Source organism: Macrosteles quadrilineatus, unplaced genomic scaffold (genome assembly GCF_028750875.1).
Source record: "Macrosteles quadrilineatus isolate MER2022 unplaced genomic scaffold, UCM_ALF_1.0 Scaffold_9__3_contigs__length_116548681, whole genome shotgun sequence".
NCBI lineage: Eukaryota > Metazoa > Arthropoda > Insecta > Hemiptera > Cicadellidae > Macrosteles > Macrosteles quadrilineatus.
Window position 1 is genome coordinate 73,251,917 of NW_026542602.1, and position 16,547 is coordinate 73,268,463.

The following is a 16,547-nucleotide window of genomic DNA, read 5'->3' on the forward strand; positions in this document are numbered from 1 at the left end:
TATTATTTTAGTTTATTTTATTATCTTAGAAAGACCGGCGAGTTAGCCTGGCAAGTAGGGAATATTATTTCAGTTTATTTTATTACCTTAGAAAGACCGGCGAGTTAGCCTGGCAAGTAGGGAATATTATTTTAGTTTATTTTATTACCTTAGAAAGACCGGCGAGTTAGCCTGGCAAGTAGGATTTTATTTTATTTTATTAAATTGTTGTAAGGTAGAAAGACCGGCGTGTTAGCCTGGCCAGTAGGGAATTAGTTTAGTTTATTTTATTATTTTTACCTTAGAAAGACCGGCGAGTTAGCCTGGCAAGTAGGATTTTATTTTATTTCATTTAAACTGTTGTAGGTTAGAAAGACCGGCGAGTCAGCCTGGCCAATAGGGAATTAGTTTAGTTAATTAATCATTTTACTTTAGAAAGACCGGCGAGTTAGCCTGGCAAAGTAGGGTTTTATTTTATTTTATTAAATTGTTGTAGGGTAGAAAGACCGGCGTGTTAGCCTGGCCATTAGGGAATTATTTTAGTTTATTAATTAATTTGACTTTAGAAAGACCGGCGAGTTGGCCTGGCAAGTAGGGAATTATTTGATTCATTTGATTTGTTGTATGTTAGAAAGACCGGCGAGTTAGCCTGGCCAGTAGGGAATTAGTTTAGTTTATTTAATCAATTTTACTTTAGAAAGACCGGCGAGTTAGCCTGGCAGTTAGGGTGACATATTAGCATACTGCATCGGTTAATTTGATTAAGACCGGCGAATTAGCCTGGCACGAGACACGCGGGAACACCCAGCGTTGGCAATTGTTTTAAAAGTGATCATTAAAGCGATGATGAGTGTGATGACACCGTTGACCCCCTGTGGTGAGGTGTCACTCTGAGCTTTAATAGACAATAAAGACGTTAGATTCAAAATTGAGTAGCGGAAGGACCTTGGAGGTTCCCAGCTCGACTCGAGCGATTCCGAGCATTTTATTTGTAAGGCGATACGGTAGAGGAGCGTAGTACGGGAGAGGCCTCAGATAGGAAGGCCGTGACCCCGGCGCGCCGTAGCACCTTACAATCTTTCACTCATATTTGGGTTGAAATATGCACATAATTGCGTCCTCATCTTAAATAATTGATATACAAGGCAGGTGTTGTAGGCTTACCTGTATCTGCCACAGAAAGTCCAGACGAGCTGTCCACTCCACCTGTCTTCCGTGTATTATCACAGCCAACAACAACATGAGCACCTGCACTACAGCTATTAGATGAACCGGCACCGCACTCCTGCAATACAAGACTGCATTAGTGATGAGGTTTCAAACTGGTGAGAAATTGCACTAAAAAGTGGGTAATGGTGGTTTGGAAATATTTAACAAGCAGAGCGCATCGCCCACAGGAGAGTGGAACCAGCATGTAATAAAATATTGATTACTATTTGTCATCTGTTGAATTTGAAATCCAGCAAATCTCATAGAATTAGCTTTAAAATACACTTGTGCATTTGAGAATAAAATCTGATATTTGTTAGACCCATCTTTTTCTCCTACAATAAGAGTGACAAAAGATATATTAATACTGTAATTTGCCCTTGGTGAGAAATACTCTTTGTTCTCCTTTCTCTTGCTATTTTTACTAGTACTCCTTTGACAACCAGTACTAATTCTAGATCTCGTTATGCCATATGCTAATTCAATACTAACTGCACTCTGATGTCGAAACAGTGGAAGACGTTGGCATGGCTCAGCTCTATCAGCAGAATGTAGACAGTGGCCATGAGAGCCAGCAGGCCACACTTGATGAGGATGGGCAGCCTCAGGAAGATAGCCACAGCTAGGTAACCTGACAAGACAGAAAAACACAACTCCTTTAGATAATTAGTCAAGGATGAGTAATTACGGTGATGCAATTCTATGAACGATGCACAGTCACAATTCTAGACTTTTAGAGCATTGAGTAATGATGATGTAGATAGTTACCCTACTCCCTCCCCTGTTATGTATAGTAATTCAAAATACTATTGCTAAATAGAGGAAGGATTAATTTATCAAGGAAAATTATGAAGGTTTACAAAATGAAGGACTTCATACATTATACATACCTAAACAACAGGATATAACGATGTAGTGGGGGAGAGGGCAGGCACGGTGGTCGCTGGTAACTCCGTTGAGTAGTGTAGTGTTGAGTGGGACACACGGTGTGTCTGTGCGACACGTGAACACGTTGACCTGAGCGACTGTGTACACCAACACAATGGTGAACACTGTGATAGCCAGCCTCAAGGAGAAACTGTGAGATATATCACACAGGATCCACCTCAGTCTCACAGCCAGCAGCAGCATCAACACCACCTGGTGGAGAAAACAGGAACATCACAAGTTAATGGGTTTGAATGTTTTTTCTTTCATTGACAACTCTTGTTTTGTTTATTCCTAAATACATATCCCTTGTGGTTTGGTAGGATTTTGTAGGTCCTTATGTTTCAGGCTGACTAGTGTCGCTGAAACTGCAGCTTGACACGCATGGCTTATGGGAGCTCCATACTACCAAGTAAGCGTGTAATAGAGTTTGACATATCCCTGTACTTGAGTTATAAAATATCAGTTGATTATAATAGATTGATCACTTACCGAGATCCAAATAAAGGCAGTAAGGAACAGCAACAACAGTATGATGGTACGAGGTAATATCACAGCCTGCAGTCCTCCAATCAACAGCAGCAGCATCAAACTGAGGGCCAGAGAGCTGCTGAATCCTCCATCTACATCAGTGTGGTACTGAAACAGCAAAAACATAACAAATTCTTAGGAATTTTAAATTTGACTCTGAACTTAAAAAATGTACCAATTGAATTTCATAATTACTGTGTTTTGCAACCGGTTTGCTCTTATGGATTTTATATAAAATGTTTAAAAACATGTCTAACATGGTTACAAGTAGTGATGGGCGGATCCAAGAAAATGTCGGTACCGGATCCGGATCTTGAAAAATTTGGATCCGGATCTTCGGATCTTCGGATCCAGATACACACTGTCATAAGGGCGGGTTAAAAAAAAAAACGTAACTAACAGAATGCCAATTTAAATCATACTTTTATTATTTTTTATCACGAAGCATCGGTTGAGATTAAAATAATAACGGGATATTTTTGAGACGAAATTATAGGCCGTTAGCTTATTATCCAGGTACAAAACTAAAAACTAGAGGTGTGAAGATATCCGAAAAATCGGGTCAGATTCAGTTCGGAACGATACATGCCATTGTGGTATGTTATTTATTTGTATCAAGAGACAAACACTGAAACATATAAGTTATTTGCACCAAGAGACAAACACTAAGACATGACCTTGCCATGTAAGTTATTTGAATTAAGAGACAAACACTGAGACATGGCCTTGCCATATAAGTTATTTGCGTCAAAAGACAAACACTGAGTCATAACCTTGCCATATAAGTTATTTGCATCAAGAGACAAATACTGAGTCATGGCCTTGCCATATAAGTTATTTGCATCAAAAGACAAACACTGAGACATGGCCTTGCCATTTAAGTTATTTGCATCAAGAGACAAACGCTGAGACATGGCATTGCCATATAAGTTATTTGCATCAAGAGGCAAGCACTGAGACATGGCCTTGCCATACAAGTTATTTGCATCTAGATACAAACATCGAGACATGGCCTTGCCATATAAGTTGTTTGCATCAAGAGACAAACACTCGGGGAAAAACCGGGCTTGTACATGAATACAGACAGCTTTGTGTTAGTAAAAAATCGGGGTTGTAGAGTGAAACAGACAGCTTTGTGTTGGTAAAAAAATCGGGGTTGTACAGTGATACAGACAGCTTTTTGTGTTAGTAAAAAATCGGGGTTGTACAGTGATACAGACAGCCTAGTGTTGGTAAAAATTCGGTGTTGTACAGTGATACAGACAGCTTTGTGTTTAGTAAAAAAATCGGTGTTGTACAGTGATACAGACAGCTTTGTGTTGGCAAAAAAATCGGGGTTGTACAGTGATACAGACAGCTTTGTGCTAGTAAAAACATTCGGGGTTGTAGAGTGATACAGACAGCTTTGTGTTAGTAAAAAAATCAGGAAAAAATCGGGGTTGTAGAGTGATACAGGCAGCTTTTTTTGTTAGTAAAAAATCGGGGTTGTAGAGTGAAACAGACAGCTTTGTGTTGGTAAAAAAATCGGGGTTGTACAGTGATACAGACAGCTTTGTGTTTAGTAAACAAATCGGGGTTGTACAGTGATACAGACAGCTTTGTGCTAGTAAAAACATTCGGGGTTGTAGAATGAAACAGACAGCTTTGTGTTGGTAAAAAAATCGGTGTTGTACAGTGATACAGACAGCTTTGTGTTAGTAAAAAAATCGGGGTTGTAGAGTGATACAGACAGCTTTGTGTTAGTAAAAAAATCGGTGTTGTACAGTGATACAAACAGCTTTGTGTTAGTAAAAAAATCGGGGTTGTACAGTGATACAGACAGCTTTGTGTTAGTAAAAAAATCGGTGTTGTACAGTGATACAGACAGCTTTGTGTTAGTTAAAAAAATCGGTGTTGTACAGTGATACAGACAGCTTTTTGTGTTAGTAAAAAATCGGGGTTGTACAGTGATACAGACAGCTTTGTGTTGATAAAAAAATCGGGGTTGTACAGTGATACAGACAGCTTTGTGTTGGGAAAAAATCGGGGAAAAATTTGAAAAAATCGGATCCATCAAAACCGGATCCAGCCCAAGATCCGGAATTTTTTGGATCCGATCCGGTGCCGGTTCTAGCTCGGATCCGGCGGATCCGGTGGTCCGATATCCGGATCCGACCATCACTAGTTACAAGTGAAGGAGCACTATTTACTTGCAACACCATACTTTTGTGTAGTTTGTATACATCATAGCAACGTAATACTACAATCATAGATGGCAAGATCATCTCTCGCCACCATGGCAACCTCAGTGATCACCGGAACAACAAGATTAACGATTAAGATAATATTCCAACATTCTTGTCACCTGAAATTATTTAAACCCCATTTTGTAACACAAGAGTAAAATTCTTCAAGTTTTAAGTTTGCACGATGCAACAATTATTTAATATTCTCTTGTGCAGATAGTTGAATTATAGTTATACACAGTTAATTAGGTATTTTTACACCAACAAAGAATGCCAAACAAAATAAAACAAATCTCTTAACAATGTGAAATATAATTAACACTCACAAATTTTGAAAGGTTTTTAGCTACTGATACTCCACTACACCAGTTGGTATACCTGATTCTCTTTCTCTTTATCCTTAAAGCACAGTGTGACCAGGTTGACATGGTTGCTCTTCTCTCGGTCGACACTGCGAGCCTCGATGGCTTGACTCAGGTACTTGTTGACTCGGTTGCTAGGTTGATGGTAAACACTCGAATGTCGCTTCTTGAAAGGTCGCTTGAATTTGTCCGTCACTTTGTTCTGCAACACAATTGGTTGTTAATACCTTGTGTAAATGTCAAAAGAAACTATTCCTCTACACTTGAAGATTTCATTTCATAGCAAAAAATTAAGTAGTTGAAATTAAAAAACAGAATGAACGTAAATAAAATACATATACGAATAGAGTGTAATTGTAATGTTAGCTAAACAACTAACTTTAACAATTGACAAGAGGTAAAATAACAATGAATTAACCAAACCAAAAATAAAATATAATTTAACATCTTTAATGGCTTAAGTGATCATGGTGCTATATTACAGATGTATCATTCCAACACTGAAACCAACATTGACAAATGACAAATAAAATATGTTTCAAACTGCAACCCTCAAAGCCACTCTAATTCATGACAAAAACATTTACCCGTAAAATTATTTATAAATGCAGCATTTTTTATGGGTTTATTTGGGTGAATCTTTACAATTTAAGAATTTACTCATCCTTTTAGTACAGCCTCCTGACCAATTTTAAGTGCAACAGTCAGGGTTATAACGAGGTTAAGCTTGTCCTGACAAAAAAAATTCTCCTTTTGAAATTGCCTCACATTTTATTTTTCTTTTGCAAAAAATTAATGTGTAAAATTAATGGAATGGTTAATGCCGACATTAGTATACATTTCCATCGCCTTGCATATAATACTCAAGCATTTTTTCCACACACATTGTTTGTATAAGGATTAAGGATGCATTTTTCTTATACTTGGAATGATTCTTTATTTATTGTAGTTTTTTAAATATCACAGTATTAAAAAACTATTTAGAATGTCCTTGTAGTTTATAAAGGGCATGAATCAAAGTGTAATCTTTTTTATTATAGACTGGCTTTAAAAAAATTGTGTAAATCAACCTATAAACGTTATGGTTGCTGCAACTGAGGAATTTTCATTGTATTTCTCAACCACTCATGGTAAAAATTAAATCTAGTCTAAATCATGTTATTGCTAAAATTACTATAATAAAAAGAAACCACACCCGATGAAATCACTAGCAAGACACCATACCCGAATTAGTAAGCAAATAAACGATAACACCATCTTGTTAAATATCTACCTCTAATGCCTTATAACTGTTCTAATGTAATTGAAAAGTCTTGAGAAAATAACAAATGCAATTGTCTATCCTATGCAAGAAAGCAATATCTCAACCAAGACTTACAAGAAATGGCTTATTTGTTTCTTCCTGTAAATAAAAACTATTATTAACTCACACAAGTATTAAGTAACCGACAAATATTATGTTAGGCCCACGACACAGTATTGCTATAGAAATCATTAAATGTAAAGTTAAATGAATTACATTATTTATATTCAACAAATTAAATAAAAAGGAAATTTAAGAGTGGATGGCAATATAATGCTGACAACCGAAAGTGTAAACAAAGTAATATTAGTAATATCACACATAAATTTTATAATGAAGGATTAAAAAGAAAAACAATAACTCAAAATGTTAATGGAGTAATACAACTTATCCTTGTTATTCAACATATGTTATACTAGTCCGTTCACAAAATTTAGGCGGTTTGAAGGGAAGGTTTCCCGGGTTCCCCCACCACCTTTTTTAGCTTAATCTATACATCAGCTGTTTAGCTGTTGACAATTATTTTAAAGGTAAAGTCAGCTGGAGCGGATGGAATCGCTTCCCCCTCAAAACGCCTAAATTTAGTGAACGGAGTATTAACTGAAACACTGAAAATTGTGCAACATTCAATCAACACATGGTGAAGATCACAACAGTTGAACAAGTAAACCACTAAAAACAGTGAAATAAAAAGTGGAGCCACACAAAATGCATGCCATGTGAAAAAAACAATTCTCAGCCATATTAACCATGTTCAAAATACTAGATCTAAGTTGACTTGACTTGACTAACATAATATTAACATATTTATTAAGCACTCGGTTTTTTATTCTTAAAGTAAATAAAATATGGGTTTTTTCTAATTATTCTCATAGTTGAAACATTTAATAATGTAAAGCTCCAAGATTGAACCTAGACAGAAAATGAAACGCACTCCCTTATAAATTTATCATCTTTTAAAGAGTCGAAGGACATTTAAAGCAACGTTTTTGTCTTAGTGTTTTTTGTGTGTGTTTTACAAGTTATTTCTTACTCTTCCAACCTCACCTCTTATTGACTAAACCAAACTGGCTACTTATAACTACTGTTTGTAATAAACAAGTTAAGTTCAAAGTGTACAACTTAAATTTGTCCATAAATATAATAAAAAATTCAAAATCAATACTCAAACGTAACCGGACATGAAACATAATCTTGCAGGATTCAGGTTTTTAATACCTTGAGAAGTCTACTAGAGATCAAAGTCAATGCTAACAGTTTAGTTTAGTAAGTAGTAAGTTTAGCTAACATGAGCAATACATTTATTTACGGTGTAGGGAACTTCTGGAAATTCACTAACATATTTTGCCACAAATTGATTTGTATTCTGTAAATTGTGTAGCAGTTGACCTATTGATGAGAACTGAAAGAAATCTGTTAACGATTTTGAAAAATTAATATTCAAGGCTACAAAAAACCTTAGCATAGCCAACTAATAAACCAAATTATCTACAAACATCATTCAAATGATCAACAATTCAGTTAAATTAAAAAAATCAAATATTTATAGAAAGAAAAACTCTGGAAGATAGGTAAAATATTCCCTATGTTGTACATGCAAAGATTTCACTAGCTAAGGCTTACATCAGTGTAGAAAATGTGCATTTTATACCTCTCAATAGCCTAAAACATGCTTGTTTTTGTACTAAGTGTAAACATTCATATTATCTCATGCCACTCTACAATGAAACGCATCGCATTCTCCTCCTATTGTAACTCTGTTGCTCATGCAGTGTGGTGAGTCACGCAGGGTGAGTTACCTTGGCTGTGATGTCACGTAGAGTGAGAGAGTCGTGATACGCGTGACCGGCCGCACTAGCTGGGTCTGCGTGCAGCGCTCTCTGTAGGTCTAGCACCTGTAAGTCACGTACAATGCAATCTACAGTTCCACCTACCTCTGTCTCTTGTCTGTGTTTTATCATCTACTTTAGTCCTCAATGGTGTCGTGTAGTATGTTATAGAATCTGAATCATGGAAAAATCGAGTTCTGGATCTCAAATCCGTTGTGTGTGAAAATATTGTCATTGATTACTTTATAAAAAAAAAAAAGAAAATGGATTTTACAAATTTACACAAGAAACGTTGCAATACTGTGATAATATCTTGCAATCACAGCAATATCCATTAGTGTTGCAATTAACTTGGCATTGTGATCATCTACCACAATCATAGCAATCACACATCCTAAATTATTTAAATCCCACAAAAGTTACTTCAAAAAATTGCCCGATTTTCAGAATGGTAACGAAATATGTGATTTAAAAATGTATTTTCAAATCTAGGATTTGAATCTTCTCTTGAGATGAAGAGAATTTGAAGATTTGAATGTCACTAGTGTGATCTTTTAGTGAGTTCTTTAAGGTGTTTAAGCCTACTGGTTTCATGCTGTGATAAGACGCTGATGCTACTAAATCTCTAAATTTGTGTGTGATAAATGACTAAATATTTACTCACTTTATTTAAAGTGCTTGATTATAACCATGACCTAACTGGTTTAGTTTACTGATGTTTAATAATTGTTATAGATGAGTTTTAAACTCTAACTTAAAATACAGTTGGGACTGTTAAAAATGGAAATACACTTATGACTTATTTCTTAACTAACATCTCAGCCAAACTTTAAGATGCTAAAACACTCAACTTGCCTACCTACATGCTACCAAGATCAATAGTCTGAACTGATTCCAATTCCACTGGATAAAATGTTTGTACATGTAATTCAAATAGTTTATTTTTATTTTTCAAATTAAGCTTAAAAAAGAGCAAAATAAAGTTCACTCAAGAGACATCATAACGTAATTTCAATAACGTGAGAAATGGGATACTTTATTTCAAAATTATAAAACAATATACAATAAAGGATAAAACAAATCACTATGACATACATGAAAAAATAAAATAGCCTAGAATAATCATTTAAATAGTACAAAGTAAAAAAAAATTCTGTTGTAACATTAATGAACCATACATTTTTGTTAAGTATAGTTTAACTATGATTGTTTCAAACAATTTCTCAAGAGACTTAAATTGTCACAAGATTCTCTTGAGGAATTGAATGTTTTCCTACAGTAATACATTTGGTTTTGTAATTTACGTCAAATATAAAGAATTCAATAATAATTATCATACTAAACTCCCGATGAGAAATTGATGTTGATCTAAATACAACTTGGTTCCTCAATGAACTATAACAATAATAAATTACCAGAATGAAAAAAAATCGATTTCCCTTTAAATATTCAAAAACAAATTCAGATTTTTAGAACTATTATACCTTGAACTAAAACTATTGAAATAGTAGAGGTCTGCGGGCCTGACTTTTTAATTTGGGTCGGGTGAAGTAAAAACTCGATATATATATTAATTTTAATGTAACAATATAGTAGGCTACATTAATTTCTGTGGTAACAACCAAACCGTGAATCTTTTTATTGTCACAGTGAAATCAAGAACATCTAGGGGCACGACAAAATCGTGAACATCTTCCTCAGTCATAACGAAAACAGGAACGTCTCAGTCATCGCAAAATCCTAAACATATTTTGCAGTCACAGTGAAATCGTAATTGTCTTCTGCAGACATATTAAAGTCGAGAACCTCTTCCATATTTGCAGCAAAATCGTGATCATTCTCTGTGGTCAGGGCAAAATTGTAAACCTCTTCCGAATTTGCAGCGAAATTGTGAAGATCTCCCACAGTAGACAAAGCTGTGAACCTCTTCTGCAATCACTGCGAAATTGACAATTTTCGATCACAAATCTTTGTGAACTTCAAATCTTGTGAACCTTCACAAAACTCCCTATGCGATCAAAAAATAAAAGCTTGGCTCTACCCGATTTATAATTTTATTAATTATTTCCAACTCTGTTCCCTCACCCAAACTATTGGCCCGATCCAACACGAGGACCAGCAGACCTCAACCAAGTAGTGTACTTACATTGTAAATAGACTTTTACTAAGTATTGGGGCCTAAATATCTATGAAGTCTATGTGATTACTCTATGTGTAGGGTATGTGAAGTGGACATTACTTGCCTGTGGTGCAGTCAATGTGTGTGGGGTGCATTCACTTACCGCATCCTACAACAAACAACCAACAACATCAACATGCAACACAACACAGCCAACTACCAACAACCAACAACCTACATCAGGAACAAATAGTAGGATTGATAAATTGTAAATGAAAAAAATAATACTGATCTGCATTGGATATCTTGAGGGATGAAAATGTTCTTAAACAACAATCCAACGTTTACCATGGATAGGACAACATCAAAGGCAACATAGTTTGCTACCAAGGATAAACGAGGAGGAACAGACGGTGTTAATAATAAAAATGGTGTGAACATCAAAACATACAACAACAAAGACAACATCGAGATTAACAATGCTAAATGAAATCTACAATGGGTGATCCAATCAATAAATGCAACTAAGGCATAGTGCTGTGTAGTTAATAACAAATAGAAAATATATTACATGTCATAAACCCACCAAATACTCTAAGACTCGATAAAAATCAAACTTACATTCTCAAATCAAGCCCAGCATTTAAATGAACAGGTTAATAAAAACAGATTTTAAATTTAATTTTGTCCATGAAACAATGGATTTGAGGGAACAAAATTGGAAAAGATTGCTTGAACGTTACACATTACAACCTGTATTATTATAAAATTTAAAATTATGAAGAAGAAAATTTGCTAAATCATTAAAAGTACTTTTTAACAATCATTAGAGTTAATAACAATATATTCTTAGTAAAAACTTAAGTGAAAAGATCGTTTGAAAGAAACCATATGTAAAGACCCAGTTCTCAACCATGCATACAACATATATTTAAAACAACATTTGACTTTTTCTAAACAACATACAAACAGTTGACATGAAACACTTGATGACATACAACAATTAAACACATACAAAAAATATAAACATTTAGGCATTATAACAAAGACACTCCTTAATTGTTTGTTTCAAAAAAATCCTCCTACGATATGTGCAACACATGCAATTTTTAAGATATTTTTAAGACACTGATAACATAGAGATTTCTAACTCAACTCGGGACAATATAGTAGCCTCACTAAATTGTTACTAAAATGTACAAAATAGTAAAATTATGACTGTGAACCTATTTACTGCTTATATAAAAATACATGAAAAAAATTGAACTCAAAACTGGAAACTCAAATACTTTTCACTGGCAATACTCAATTAAAATCTTGTTACATTGTCTAAATATGTTTCAACTGTCAACATAGTACATCCATTAGCTGTACTATGTACTATGTATCTATGTAGCTGTAGTTACATAGTACTCCCAATTAACTGAGGTTGTTGGGACCCAGACCACCTCGGTTACCGAGAATCTCGGATAACACGGAGGTGTCTTAGATTTTGAGGTTATGGTTACGGTATCTTATTGTGAAATGTGTTTTCAAACAACACATAACGAATGAAAAATTATAATATGTAATTTTGGTGAAACCTTTTTTCCAAATAACGTAGCTACTGAAAATAAATATATATATTTAGGCCAGAAACAACCTTGGATAACCCGAGGGCTCGGTTCACCGAGGCTCGGATAGTCGAGAGTACTGTATTTTAATTTTACAGAACCAGTTTAAAACTTCTATGTTCAATCAAGTTTAATTGTTTAAAACAATTGATATCATGCTTATGTTATGAGAGGAATGTTTATGTTAAAATAAAGCACTTTATTCATTCATTCATTCATTCAATTGATATCATTAGTTTATCCCGCAATTAATTGATTTCTGGTTACAAGGTTCTCAACAGCTGACAAAATAAACTGTGTAAAACTTGAGAACCTTTGAATCCACATAGCATAAAATTTGTAACATTATAATAGACAACAGTAAGTTACATTTCCAAGAAATATTTACACAGGTTTAAAAAAATACATCATAAGTTATAAAAAGAATTTGATAGACTATCTAAAAGTAGAAATATTATTTCTGTTTTTTTTTTTTTTTTAAGTTGTTTCTTATAAGGGAACAGAAAAAAAATTTGTTTTTGCATTCATGATATGATGTGTGAGAAGTCCTAAGAAGATTAAACTTTACCAAAAAAATATCTACCTTTCGGGCTGCGTTGGACTTGATCTCCGCCCCAGTCGCAATGTTGGAGAAAGGGACCTCGACGGAGTACTTGATGCTGTGGAGCAGTTGCACCACAACACTGGAGACATTCTTGAACGACAACTTGCGTCTTTGTGCAGCTCCCAGCGCCGACCGCACCTGTAGGGTGTTGAACAACAACGGCTAGACAACAGACGCAACAATGTTAGACAACGGACAACCACTTGCTCGTCGACTACGCATGTTTGTGTCCGTTCAATCTTGTCTTAGAATTTGGTTTTCAGAAATTTTGAGAAACAGATAAAGAGGGGAAGCTCTCGAGTCTGGTATTCATCACTGAGTGAGAATAGAGGAAAAATATTAAATTGTAAATTACAATATTTTGTACTCGTAGTTATGAAGATTATTATTGAATGAGTTGTAGAAAAATATATCCAATATAGATCTCTTTGCTATTGAAGTGAGACTTAAATTTTTATCTGAGCGTTGTTAACTTTATATTTTTCACAAATGTTTTTTGAGAGTGGACTGAACTACTTTGTTGTAAGATGTTAAGTAAACAATTGATCATTCTACTTAAATATCAGCAACTAATAAGCACACACAGATTTAGAAGGGATTGTCAAATCACTTAAAATGTTCTACAGTACTTACAATCTGCGAGTGTGTTTACTTTGAAGAAAGTGGATTAAAAACTTGTCAGCAACAACTAAGAACTACATAATAAATACCACACAAAAAGGTCATTAACTGTGAGTTTTGATTTAAAAGTAGTTAAAACCCAACTTTAGAGAAAACACCGATAGTTAAGGAAGAGTACACAGTAAGGATGAAGTTTGTGTTCATAGGCTAATTTACCAAAAATTTTTTTTTAAATGCGGTCCATTATTACTATTATTGCCCTGATTTAATAACGGGTAGAATAATTTGAAATGATTTATGATCTTCATTTGCAAGTCAAAAATAAATTTATTATATAGAGTTTTAGCCTCCTGATCGTATTTAAATACTATAAATTGTATTGTAATGTATTAAATTGTGTATTAGAAACATCTTTTTCATATTTCAAGAAAAAAAGATGATTTTTTTTGTTTTTATAGAATATATCTAGAAAAATATTGTATCTATGGTACGTTTACTATCTTTTCCTTGTTTGGAAAAGAAAATGTCTTGGTAAGCTAATTTTAAAGTCAATTAACTTCTTTATTTTAATGATAATTGGTTATTAACTAAAGTTTTCTCAGATAGGATGGTTAGGAAACAATGAAAATGTCGGTCATTTAAATTCTCATAAATTTCTTGCAAATTTACTTGAATACAAATCTTATAATTAACTAATTTTCTCTAATAATGTTGACTGTCCATGACTTTTCAGAAACAGATAGTTTTGCAATTTTACTTTTGAAAAGTTAACTTGATACTTCTATTGCACAGTTGATTTTATTAGTCACAATTAAAGTTCTACTTCTACAAAGCAAATTATCAAATGAAAACAAATTAAAAACCTGAAATAAATACATTAAACAATGCAATACCGATAAGTTTAACAATGACGACACCATAAATGAATTGGTGAAACATTGAATGAGTCATGAGGCGGAATCGTGAAAATTGTCAAAACAAAATTAAGTTGGCTAAAAAATTGCTAAACATCTACCACTTGTGCGAAGCATGATTTTTTAATTGCTCAAGATGGTAAAAAGAATAAACTGCCTTAAACAAATAAAACATTCCTATATGACACAAACATAGGTAGCCAACGAATAAAAGTAATAACATACACAACACAACACAAAGTAATAAGCTTAGACAAGAAATTACTAAACTTTGCCTAAAAAACTGACTATTCTTTTAAGGCATATTTCAATACAATATTGGATTAAGCCTTAGACTTGTACATGTTATTCTTTTAAAACATGTTATTCACATTATATTATCTTAGAGAGTACACGGAAGGGTGACAGATTAAATTTAATTTGGAAATAATTTAAAAGCATAATCAAACAATGGAACATTGCCATTTAATAAACTCTTTCAAATATTTGACAGCCCTATATGATAGTCAGTATTTCAAACAAGAAGCGCACAGTAGAACTCAAACAATTCAAGCTCGTTTGTCTGTTTAAAAACATTAAGGCAGAAACATACTAAATTGTGGATATTAAAACTAAGACAGGTACAACGGAAGGTTTCAAACACATAGGAGATAGAAGTGAAGTGTATTTCAAATGGTTTTGATTTTGAGTGATTGACTAGCTAAACACACTTTTAAACTTATAAAGTCTAGTCTCAATTTATTCGCACAGTTGGGAGTTCTACTGTATAAATAACACAAAATCACATTCATAAAATCAAACTAAACAGAGCATACTCAAAGAAAAAACATTACAGTAAGGCAACATAAATGCAGCCTGCTATAAAATAAGTAATAATTTCAAACACAGTATGTGTTAGGAGTTAAGGAAAGGCCAATTGGCTGATTAGGATTATTATGTACAAGGATAGGGATCAGCTAGCTTATCTGGTAGATAGAGTCCAGATTAGCCTTGATTACACATAAAACACATGACACAACACAGAAAAACTTAACAATGGGTTTGTATTTGTTTGTTTTAACATCCTGTCTATGTCCATTCATCTTTTTTCTAAGAGTTTGGGTGGTTAGGCCTATATATTGAGCTTGACAGAGTTTTTTAACTTTTGAATTTGAACTGTAAGCCAGTTTTCTTTCTTCTCCCTTCTGATGAAGTCCCTAACTGGGACGAAATATTAAGTTTTTCTGTGTTGTGTCATGTGTTTTATGTGTAATCAAAGCTAATCTGGACTCGATCTACCAGGTAAGCAAGCTGATCCCTATCCTTGTACATAATAATCCAAATACAGTATGTGGTAAGTATTTGTGAAGCTGTTAATGAAAGAAGCTTAATGATGAAATTGTTTTGATGAAAAGTCAACCCAGAACTTCATACTGATTTATTTTAACTTAAAAATGATTTCCCAGTTTCTGAAATACTTGACCCAATATTTGTAAGATACCTTTGATTATTCAAACATTACAATCTTTTTCAAAAATAAAATGAAGAACTGATGACCAACAAGAATAAGTAAAAATGACTAAAATAAGTTAGGCCTACATAATTAAAACATAACTGAGAAACTATTGTTGAAATTCTGTGTTTGGCTTTTACAGCGTGTAATGCGACTTGGCATGCATGTTAACCTTTCTCCGTCGCGCGGGAGGCACGATGAAGTATGTTGTGACGTTGTTGTCACGCAGGTACTGGTTGCGTGTTGCGCCATGGCCCGGCTCTACCTCATACTCTCCTCCCAGACAGTCCAGGGAGGCCTGGGTGATGTGTACCCTCCTGTAGAACATAGATGTGGATAAAATAAGAGCAAAAGAACGTAGGCTGCTAAAGTGTGTAGAAGGTTTCAGAGACAAAATGCAGAGTGAATATTTTCATCCTTTTCCAAATAAGGGCTCCAAAAGAGATTACAATTTTTAAAATTGCACCATTAATTATTTGTCTAATGAGTATGTTTGTATGAGTATGCTACCAAGGAAAGATTTTGCACTGCCATTTACGTAAAATATGATTAGAGGAAATGATTTTCCAAGTAATTTTATCAGCAACTAATTCAACAGTTAACAGTTACCATAAAAATACACTAAATAAATAAGATAAGTTTCTAACAATTAATTAATTTAAAATCTCAATTTTTTGCTCTTCTGTTACTCACTAAAATGTTGTACTGCATTCCCATTTGTGTTTACAGAAGAATCTTTACATAGTTAATATCTCCTTGGAAGGACAACTTTATAGAAGGGCGAGACATTGTGAGAAGTTTTAAGAAAAAAAAAGCTCC

General features: G+C 34.0%; 1 protein-coding gene across 6 annotated transcripts in view; it reads right to left on the reverse strand.

Annotated features, from left to right (window-relative positions):
- LOC129004284 (Ca(2+)/calmodulin-responsive adenylate cyclase-like) overlaps positions 1 to 16,547 on the reverse strand; it is a 63,011-nt gene that overhangs the window by 30,077 nt on the left and 16,387 nt on the right. For 4 of the 6 annotated variants that reach the window (XM_054432808.1, XM_054432812.1, XM_054432807.1 and 1 more), the window contains exons 9-17: positions 15,901 to 16,045; positions 12,681 to 12,863; positions 8,336 to 8,431; positions 6,612 to 6,635; positions 5,250 to 5,435; positions 2,608 to 2,754; positions 2,079 to 2,328; positions 1,681 to 1,819; positions 1,144 to 1,264 (exon numbers count right to left, since the gene is read on the reverse strand). In XM_054432808.1, coding sequence (XP_054288783.1) covers positions 1,144 to 1,264; positions 1,681 to 1,819; positions 2,079 to 2,328; positions 2,608 to 2,754; positions 5,250 to 5,435; positions 6,612 to 6,635; positions 8,336 to 8,431; positions 12,681 to 12,863; positions 15,901 to 16,045 — 1,291 coding nt within the window. The remainder of the gene's footprint in view (positions 1 to 1,143; positions 1,265 to 1,680; positions 1,820 to 2,078; positions 2,329 to 2,607; positions 2,755 to 5,249; positions 5,436 to 6,611; positions 6,636 to 8,335; positions 8,432 to 12,680; positions 12,864 to 15,900; positions 16,046 to 16,547) is intronic. The other 2 variants (XM_054432810.1, XM_054432811.1) reach the window with 2 other exon arrangements.